At 57.4% G+C, this 10,502-nt stretch overlaps 1 protein-coding gene across 1 annotated transcript; it reads left to right on the top strand.

Annotated features, from left to right (window-relative positions):
• Positions 1 to 2,413: 2,413 nt before the first annotated feature.
• Positions 2,414 to 5,151, top strand: IER5L (immediate early response 5 like). Its single transcript, XM_074331171.1, has one exon. It carries the CDS (start codon positions 2,634 to 2,636, stop codon positions 3,864 to 3,866), a length of 1,233 nt encoding a protein of 410 aa, XP_074187272.1. The 5' UTR covers positions 2,414 to 2,633; the 3' UTR covers positions 3,867 to 5,151.
• Positions 5,152 to 10,502: the final 5,351 nt, after the last annotated feature.

Raw genomic sequence — 10,502 nt, 5'->3', positions numbered from 1 at the left:
GAATGGCTGTGAATGATGCGCTGAGGCTGGGACAGATATTGGCTTCTTCATGGGCTCCTGCAGGCCCTGGTCTCGGAGCAGTTGGCAAGAAAGTGGTGGGATGTCAAGCAAATCAAGGTCACATTCACATGAGCTGAACCCTGAGAACTGGACTTAGACTTACCAATGGCAGAAGCAAGCACCTAATTTTGAAGAACCTACAGCAAGCTCTGGTCCCAGAAACAGATGGGGTTCGAATCCCATCTCCATCCATTCTTGGCTGTGTGACCTTGAGCAAGACAATAAACTGTAAGTCTTACTTTCCACCAATGAGTTCTGGACAAGGACAGAATAAAGGCCAAAGTCAGCATTAATAATGCATTCTTGGGCTCTTGTTATGGGCCAGAAACCGTGGATCCCAGACTTAACTGTTGCATATGGCGTCCTCACAGTTATAAAGCCAGATAGGACCTCCTGTTTCCCTCCACATGTCAGTGATGTAGCAAAAGTAAACTTCAAAAATAAATAAAGACTTTGTGTGCCTTTAACACAGACTCTAAGGAAGTAAGGAAAAGTATATTTTTATTCCTACAGGTATTATCACGAGGACAAGTTCCACACCTGTGTGTCCCTGTCATCACATCACCAATAGAATGGAATTAAGATGCCCTTTCTCTGCAGTCCCCCTAAAATGTCAATCCTGGCTTCTCTGGTTGGGGGTAGGGAACATTACTACTAGTCACAGGGGATCAGACCAGTTTGAGATTGTCCGTAGAATGCATGGAAAGGACAGAACACTGGACCTGGAACCGTGGGACCTTGGACAAGTCCTTTCTGCTGTCAGTGCCCAAGTTTCCTCATCTGTAAAACTGGGTAAACACTCTGTAACTTTGTTTTCACCCTGGCACTGAGTAGATGCTGAAAATTTGTTTGAGGAAACAAATCTGGAGAACTCATAAGACTAAAGGGAGACCCAGAAACTGCAGGATGGGTCGGCTGGGTATTTCCACTCCTGCCAAGGGACGAAGTACGTGCTGAAGACAACAGGCTCAAGGGAAGAAGAGACTCCGAAGAAACCCCAAGGAGAGGGTGACACAGCAGGAAATTTACTTCTGAGCATCTCCCACCATGGCCCCCACAAGGCCCGCCTAGCTCTGAGTCTCTGTGAAGCCCTTGCCTCCTTCGAGGGCTCCCCTCTTCAGGCAAACTTCCTGACCACTTTAAGGAGACCCCCACCCCTACCCCAGGCACCTCAGACCCCCCTCTCTGAGCAGCAGTCAGCCCCCTTGCAGGCCTCCCAATCTGGAGCGCCCCCCCAAGATCACAATCCTGTCTGTCTGTTCTCTGTCTCAGTCCCCAGCTGGGAGGAGGTGGTCCATGAATGCTTCAGGACAAGAAGGAAAACAGTGTCAACAAAAGTTAAGTCGGTGAATTCCTCAGCCCTGGGTATTCACCTCCCCTCTGGAGCTCACAGTCCTGGCACAAATCCTGCTCTGCCCCTTCAGAGTCGTGTGATTCCCAAGTCATCCGACTCCTTTGAGACTCAGGTCCCTGCTCTGGAAGCAGTCACAGTGAGAGATTCAGGGAGTTTCTGGCAAGGACCTGCCCCATACTAGGAACATAATAGTCCCTATTGTCATTATTAGTAGTTAGAGAGGAAAGGTTACAGAACTGGTGATTGGGACACTCGGTGTTAGCTCTCACAGCGACTTTGGACCTCAGCCGGTATAAAGCCCTCAGCGAAGCATGCCTCGAAGCCTCCTCTGTCGGAGGAGACCAAATTCAAGAGGTTTTGGGTTTTCCCATCAGACAAATGGGGAGGACGGTCCTTCCCCAAGTATTCCCTGAGGCCCCTCAGCCAAAAAGGTCAAGGGGTAAGGCCTAAAATTCTCTACGGTTTAGGATACCTCCAAACGTTTCTCTCTTGAGGGCCTCCCTAGTCTCCTGGCCTTGGGTACCACGGGTCACCTGGGGGAGGGGGGGCGACAGAATGCGAAAGGAACTGTCGCGTGGACAGGAGCGGGGAGACGTGCGCACCTGCCGCAGGTGAGGCCCAGCCGTGCGGAAGGGGGAGGAGCCGTCGCCGCGGCACGCAGGTGAGCCGACCCCCAGCTCCCAGGAGCTAGGCCGCGGGCGGCCGCGGGCTCCAACGTGGCGGTTGTGAGGCGACCCATGTTGCAGACGGCAGCCCCAGCGCCTCCGAGTCCCGCGCAGCGCGGCGGCCCCAGGAGAACATTCGAGGCAGCAGCGGCGTTAGAAGCCCGGGGTCCGTTCGGTATTTGAATAGCACAAAGGAACCGCCTTGGTCTGATTGGCCAGCCAAGTGGCCCCGGGGCGGGCAGCGCCTGTCACTCGGGAAGCTCTGGGCATTTCTATTGGCTTATCCGGCGTGGGGCGGGGTCTGAGTGCCCGGCTAAATAGCTGGGGCCGGGGCCGGCCGAAGCTCATTGCTTTGGCGCCGTCTGGGGAGCACGGTCCCGCGGGTGGCGCGCAGCGCAAGGTGGCGGCTCCTCTCGGAGCGCAGCCGACCTGCTGACCCGGACTCCGTTTCCCCTGCCCGGGGCGTCCCGTGGGCCGGCTGGAGGCCGAAACAGCAGCAGCATTAGCAGCAGCAGCGGGTGCGGCTGCTCCGCCGCCGCCGTCTCCGCGGGAGCATGGAGTGCGCCCTGGACGCCCAGAGCCTGATCAGCATCTCCCTGCGCAAGATCCACAGCTCCCGAACCCAGCGCGGCGGCATCAAGCTGCACAAGAACCTCCTGGTGTCCTACGTGCTCCGCAACGCGCGCCAGCTCTACCTGAGCGAGCGTTACGCCGAGCTCTACCGGCGCCAGCAGCAGCAGCAACAGCAGCAGCAGCAGCAGCAACAGCAGCAGCCGCCCCACCACCAGCACCAGCACCTCGCGTACGCAGCGCCGGGCATACCGGCCAGCGCGGCCGACTTCGGCCCGCTCCAACTTGGCGGCTGCGGGGACGCGGAGGCGCGCGATCCGGCCCCCCGGCACCAGCTGCACCAGCTCCACCAGCTCCACCAGCTGCACCTCCAGCAGCAGCTGCACCAGCACCAGCACCCGGCGCCCAGGGGCTGCGCGGCGGCGGCGGCCGGGGCGCCCGCGGGCGGCGCGGGGGCGCTCTCGGAGCTGCCCGGGTGCGCCGCGCTCCAGCCGCCGCACGGCGCGCCCCACCGCGGGCAGCCCTTGGAGCCCCTGCAGCCGGGTCCTGCTCCGCTGCCGCCGCCCGCGCCCGCCGCGCTCTGCCCGCGGGACCCTCGCGCCTCGGCCGCCTGCTCCGCGCCCTCTGTGCCCCCTGGGGCCGCCCCTCAGGCCGCTGCCGCCGCCTCCCCTCCCACCTCCCCGGCCCCCGCCTCCTCCCCCGGCTTCTATCGGGGCGCGTACCCGGCCCCCTCGGACTTCGGCGTGCACTGCAGCAGCCAGACCACCGTGCTGGACCTGGACACTCACGTGGTGACCACGGTGGAGAACGGCTACTTGCACCAGGACTGCTGCGCCTCCGCCCACTGCCCCTGCTGTGGCCAAGGCGCCCCGGGACCGGGCCTGGCGTCCGCTGCCGGCTGCAAGCGCAAGTATTACCCTGGCCAGGAGGAGGAGGACGACGACGACGAGGACGCGGGAGACCTGGGGGCCGAGCCCCCCGGGGTCGCCCCGTTTGCCCCCTGCAAGCGCGCCCGCTTCGAGGACTTCTGCCCGGACTCGTCCCCGGACGCGTCCAACATCTCAAACTTGATCTCCATCTTTGGCTCGGGCTTCTCGGGGCTGGTGAGCCGACAGCCGGACTCCTCGGAGCAGCCGCCGCCGCTCAACGGGCAGCTGTGCGCCAAGCAGGCGCTCGCCAGCCTCGGCGCCTGGACTCGAGCCATTGTCGCCTTCTAGGGACCCCTGAGGGCACGGGGACCCGGGGCCCCGCGGGGCTGGGGCCAGACAAAGACTCGGCCAAGGGGCGAGAGGAGGGAAGGAACGGGCGCCCGGCCACTCGGGGCTGAGCTGGGGACGACCAGGGGGAGGCGGCTTATGTTTTATAAATTGTAAAATAAAAAAAAAGAAATCTAAGATCTTGGACTTTATTTTTGCAGAGAGAAAAAGCGCCTATTTAAGTATGCTTTGTGTTTCTCCTACTCTTTTTTTCTTTTCTTTTTATTGTAGTGATTGCAGTGGTGTTTAGCGAGCAACCAGCCACGTGAGGGAAGGCTGCTGCCCGCAGGAGGTGCGGGGCAGCCGGGGACGAGGCTGGGAGCCCGGGCCACCGGGGCGCGCCGGGGGCGCAGCGCAGGAGGGCTCGGGGCCCCGGACGCCGATCCCAATCAGTTGTCAGACCCAGGAAGCCCGGCGCTCGGTTCTCTCGAATCCCTCCGTGGGGTGAGGAATGGGTCTTGTGAAATCCTGAGGAAAAACAAAGGCAAACTCTATCTCCGAAAGGGACGTTTGGGTCACATTTCCTCTCTGGGGGCGGCCTCCAAAGTTCGCAAAATGAGAAGGCAGAAATGAAAACACTTCAACTTTTTTTTCTTTTCTTCCCGGGGCGGGTGTCTTGAACCCCTCCTCTCCCCGCCCCTCTGGCTCCGTTCTCCTCCCCTCCTCCAACCGTCTCCCGGACTCGGGGGTGGCGCCGGACACCCCGACACTCGGACACTGTTTGGGGAAGGGGTGGGGGGCGGGCACCGCGGACTACATTTCCCATCATGCCCAGCACTGCGGTCCTCACTAAACAAAAAAGGAAGTAGATTCCTTCACCTGGATCCCCCGCGGCCCCGAGGGAGGGAGGGGCCGGGACCGCCGACTGCGTCGGAGACTTTTCACTAAGTTCCTGGTCAGATGTGGTGTTTGTGTGTGTGCTTCTAAGTTGCAGTGTTCTGGGTCAGCCTTCAGTTGCATTTCATGAAACCAGCATTGTTCGAGCCTGTGAGAAACCGTCCTGTGTCTTCAGCTCGATAGATTGTTTAATTTAAAGCCTTTTGTTGTGAAAAGGTGGGGTTCTGCAGCCCCTCTGGTTCTCTGCCATCAGTACCATGTGGACTCCAAAACAAGTTGCCAACCCTTCCTTTCTTGGCCCTTCTCCCTCATTCTCCTGTATTTTTGTGCATACTGAATTGTACATCACCGGGTGAAACTGTTCAGATTATTTGTTTAAATTTATAATGTTAATAAAAAGTCGATTATAGAGGATGGTGGTGCCTTGTTTTCAAGTAGGCCTGGAGGTGGCGGGAGGATGGAGGTGGAAAGAGACCCCTGCCCCCATGCAAATCCTTGCTCTCCTGGGCCTGGGCGGCTGAGATCTGCCCACATCCGCAAGGGCTAGGAGTGGGGAGCCGGATTGGGGTAGGGTGGCTGCTGTTTGCTGGGGTTGAAGCCAGTGTTGCCCGCCTCGGGGCCATCCTCCCCAAAGGAGCCTGCCCCCCACGGGAACAGGCCGTCCCGGGGTCTCCTGCAGGAAGCTGAGCAAGCCTCCAGCACATTTCCTGCCCAGCCAGAGGCGAAGGGTCTGGTCGGCCTCAAGTCTGAGCTCTCTGCGGCAGGGGAGAGCTGCCTGGGGACGCCTGGGGGCTTCTGGGCCACCCACACTTCCCTCCCCGAGCCTCCGCCCGCACGTCCGCAAGTCTCGGGCTGCAACTTAGGGAAGTTTTTTCCTTTTCCTTTTTTTTTTTTTTTTAAGTTGAGTTTGTTATCACTGCTCGGTGCCACTTGGTGGTGTGCTGGCGGCGTCTCCCTCCCTCCTCGCGCCCCTCCCCTCTCCCTCTCCCCTCCCTCCCGCTCGCCTCTCTTCCCTCCCCAGTGGATGGAGGCAGGAAGGCTCCAGGCCCGCTCTCCCCTCTGACCACCTACGGAATGACCTCAGAGTGGGAGAATGTGCCAAGGCCCCGAGGAAGGTCGCATTCTCCCCACTGGAACCAAATTCACATCTGGAGCCGCGGCTCGGGCCCGGGGGCGTGTGGGGTGGTTCCAGCTTTGCAAAGAGGGGATAGGAAAGAAAGACTGGGGGGGGGGGGAGCAAGAAAGAAAAAAGCAAAGTGGCTGCTTGCTCTGTTTGTTTCATAGTATCTGTCTCTCGGTGTCTCTCTGTCTCTGGCTGTCTCCCCAATGCTCTCGCTTTCTCACCCCTGCGCTTCCCCCTCCTGCACCATCCACTCCGCAAGTCGACGCAAGCCCCCCACCCGAGCCTTCAAGCCTCTGGCAGCAAGAAGAGGGGCTGCTGCCGAGAGGCCCACACCCCAGACTCTGAAAGGCGGACGCAAGCCAATCCCAGGGGTCCGCGAGGTTCTAGGTCCCGGTGTCGCGCGAGGCGAAGTTCTCAGGGACACTCCAGAGCGCAGGGGGCGGCGAAGGTCTGCACTGGGGGTGGAGGAAGAACGAGGCTATGGAGGCTTGAGTTACGGGAAGGAAAGACACCTTCAACCCCGAGGGCTGTTTTCTCTGCCTCCCATGGGAAGAGTCGGGAGCTGCCAAGGAGGGGAACGGTGTGTCTCCCCTCTCTCCATTTTTCCCCCTGCAAATCCCAGGAATCGCGCTGTTGCATGCCTGGTTTTGATTCAATCTACCAAGCCAGTTGCCAGAGCTCCCCCTAGCGTTGCTTCCAGGGCGCTGCAGTGACTGCGGCTGGGAATGGGCGAGGCACAGTCGGGGGCGGCGGGGCTGCGAGGGGTTGCTGCGCGCCCACTTGGGGCGCCGCGCCGCGTCCGGATCTAGCGGCGGATGGAACCGGAGCCTGGGGCCGCGTGTGTCCCCACTCCAGGCGGGCGTCGAGGAGGGGACACGTGGTCGGCCGCCTTTGTTGGGGGCGTGGACCTGGGAATGGAAGGGATCAGCCAAGTGGCTTGAGAACTGCCCACACGTCCCCGGATCCCTATGGCAAACGAGTGTGGGTGGTGAGCTGCAAAATAAGAGCTCCGAACTAACAGGACCCCAGACCAGAATTATCCTCCGCTCTGCCATGTTTTCTGAGCTTCAGCTGCGCCGAGAGAGTCAGGCACATTAGGATCTAGTGAAGTGAAGGGATGAGGATGGAGGGCTCTAAGAGCATCGAGAAGAGAGCTGCCCTTCCACCCGTTTATCTTTTCAGGACCCAGGGACCTTGGGCAGCCACACAAAGGGTTAATGCCCTGAGCATAATCCGCAGTGACCCAAAACACAACCCACCGGCGGCCATCTGCATCTCACAGAGACATGCCACGCAAAACGGTAACACAAGCCCAGCCCTGATGTTACACACTGCACACCGCTTTGGGGGCCACACTAGCCAAACGCACTGTCCCCAACACAGATGCTCTAAGTAGCATCCTCACGCCACTCACCCACCTCCCCACCCCCACCCCCCTAGTCCTGGTACAGCATGCAGCAAGCCCATCCAGAACCTCTGAGAGACTAATACTACTCCGGGTATAGCACTATTGAAAGGCTGGGAAGGGGCGGGGGGGGGGGGGGTGTGTGTGTGTGACGGGAACATATGCCTGGCCATGAGGGTCTTCCAAAGGGGGAGAGGAGGCAGGCAGCCTGGCAAACCAGGAGTCCACAGACCCAGGTCCACAGGCAAGCCTCTCTCTCCAGTAAAAAGACCAAACAGACCCCACAAGAGCCCCAGGTAGGACTTGGGGAAGCTTCTTGGAAGACACTGGGGGACTCAGGGAGCGATGAGGGGGAGCCTCCAGAGAATAGCGGCTCTAGAAGGGAGAGCTCCAGCAAACCCCTGGTGCCCCCAGGTCAACTAGCATCCTCCCTCCCCTCCCCCCCCCAAACACAAACACTGCCCCAGCTCCTAAAACACTGCAGGTCCTGCTGCCCTTGATATGTGGTATAGGGCTGAGCCAGGCTCCAAACTGCACTCCCAGCCACGTGGAGCTGCTGGAATGACAGCCCAGAGCCTGTGAGAGCTGCAAGCTGCCCTCCAGAGAAAGCCAGGGGCTGGGGATGCCCTAGGATCCCAAGGGGGCCACTGCGCAGGGCACTGAGATCTGAGTGCTTCTATCGTGTGTGTTGTGCACACCATGAGCTGTCTTTCTGCATCTCCACTGGGCAGGTGTACAGAGTGCCTGGCCTATGCAGAGCCCTGAGCTGACCACCACGAAAAGTTACAACAATCCCTCGGTTGGATTCACTCACTTAATTTTCCCAGCTACTCTCTCAAATAGACACTACTTAGCATTCTTGTATTAGAAATGAGAAAACTTGCCCAAAGTCACACAACTAAATTGTCAGTCCTCCTGTTGGGATTCATAGTCTAGTGGGAAAGAATTTAAAACATATAACATGAGCTGGCGAACGACCCTGATGTTGTCTAAATAGTAACATTGATAAGTTCTAGCTGAAGCTGAACTAGCAGGTTGGGAGCACCTCCCTCCCCCAACGCTCCATGCTCCAGGTCCTGGGATCGAGGGATAAAGAGACACACAGGACAGAGGTGTCTGTGTCCCATTCCACCCAGGGCAGGGACTGACCTTTTCCTGGTGTCTGTCAGGATTCGTGGTAGGGGACAGCAGCCCAGCTGGAACCAGCCTGGGCAAAAGGTGGGATTTCTTGGCTCATGGCTCAAATTGGGCAGTGGTGCAGCTGGCTTCAGGTACAACTGCATCCAAGCACAAATCTCTAGATATCTCTCTCTTCCTCTCTGCCTTTCCCTCTCCCTCTCTCCTGTGATTTTTTTCCTTCACTTGAGCTTCCCAGTCTTCTATCGCAGGCCCACTTCTCACTAGACCTGTAAGAGGCAGCTCTTGGCATCTCATCTCACAACTTTGCCGCCCAAAAGGGACCAGCCACTTCTCTTATTTCCAACTCAGAAAATCTCAGGGTAGGATTCTATCCTGTCCCAAACCTGTGGCCAGGTTGGAGGATGGTTGCTAGCCCTGCACCGGAAGCTCATGGGCAGAGAAAGGATATTCTTCTCAGAAAAGGGTGGTAATGGGTGACAGGCAAAGATGTCCTCCAAAGAGAGGGGCTATAAGCCAAGCTAAAGGAGGTGTGTTCATGTGGGACTTGGGGCGACAGGGCACAGGCATGGCTGCCTAGGGCATTGGGGGATGAGTGCAGCCCACACAGCTCTGGGGAAGGAAAGTTGTCCTTGGCCCTCAACAGGACAATGGGGCTTTAGGGCCATCTGGTGCCGCTCAGGTTTGCCACTCAGGAATCACCAGGGGAGGGGGTTGGGTTGTTCCAGCAGGCTCCATGGCAGGGGCAGTGACAGGAGCCACCCTCAGGGGACTTAGGGCAGTGGACATCCACAAAGAGGCCAAAGTGGAAGAACTTGACTGGAGCTCAGATGTGGCTCCTCCAGGCCCTCCCAGCTATAATGGAAAGGTTCTGAGGGGAGGCGAGGTGCTGGCCAGAGGGCGGACGCGGAGAGGCTGCACTCAGGTTAACGTGCCCATCTTTCTACCCCCAGCTGGTGGGGTCTGGGGACATCTGGGGACCAGGTAACGTGACCTAGTCACATGTGCAGGTAAAAGAGGCTGAATCGAATTTGACAATGTTGAAATTGTTGGGGGATTACAGATGACCTTTGTTTTATCATTCATGCATTTCTGTATTTTCCAAATTTTCTACAAGGAGCATGTATCACTTTTATATTTAGAAGAAAAAATTAACATTACATTTTTCAGAGAAAAAAAATGTGATGTGACAGGTGCTATAACCGATGTACAGCGTGCTACAGAGCAGGACGGGGAGCAGCCATATTCAGCCTGTCTGGGGCAGGGTCAACCCATGAGAGATACTAGCACATTCAGCCAACAAGCCTCAATTCCCCAGAATTCACCCTCCTGCACTCTGTCCTTGTTAAAAGAAGTGTAAGACAAATAGCAAGCTCATCTGAGGGATGGAGACATTCTGGAAAGAGGGCTTGTTCACTCTCATCTCTGACCCCCGTCCTAGCTCTGCCCAGTCTCACCATCAGTCATCACAGAATGATTTGCTCAGAGTTGCTAGGTCACCTGGCGAGGTGGGTTGTAAGAGGCAAATCGCTTGGGAAACGTTTTCGGCAACTTAGGCTGAAATTGAGGAGGAAGTGGCCAAGCTTGGCAGAAAGAGCACTGGACCAGGAGTCTGGCGACCCAGTGACAGGTCGTGACTCAGCCACAGGCTTTCCTTGGGACCCGGGATGAGTCACTTTCCTAGAAGGTCCACATTCCCTCATCTGAAGAGATAGAGTGTAAGGAGAGAAGGCAGGTGGTCCTAAACCAGTGTTGACGCTCTACCAGTCAAAAAAGCAACCATTGCCTTTTGATGATTGGAGGCTTGTGTCTAATCACAGTAAGAAAAACGCAGGTGGCAATCATATTCCACATCTACCTATGAGCATGGTCATGTGCCTATTTCACTCACTCTTTCAATAAATGTATTCATTCACTCAAGTATATATTGAATACATATACATGCTAGGCACTGTCCTAGGCCTCAAGGGTGCAGCCATGAATAAGACAGACAAGGGCCCTGCCCTCATGGAGCTGACATTCTGGGGAGGAGACAATAAGCAAGTGAATCAATAAATAATTAGGTGTTAATTAGGTGTTAAGTGTTGTGGGGAAA

Source organism: Rhinolophus sinicus, linkage group LG04 (genome assembly GCF_036562045.2).
Source record: "Rhinolophus sinicus isolate RSC01 linkage group LG04, ASM3656204v1, whole genome shotgun sequence".
Classification (NCBI taxonomy): Eukaryota; Metazoa; Chordata; class Mammalia; order Chiroptera; family Rhinolophidae; genus Rhinolophus; species Rhinolophus sinicus.
The sequence above is the reverse complement of the archived record's forward strand: the minus strand, read 5'-3'. Positions and strand labels throughout refer to the sequence as shown.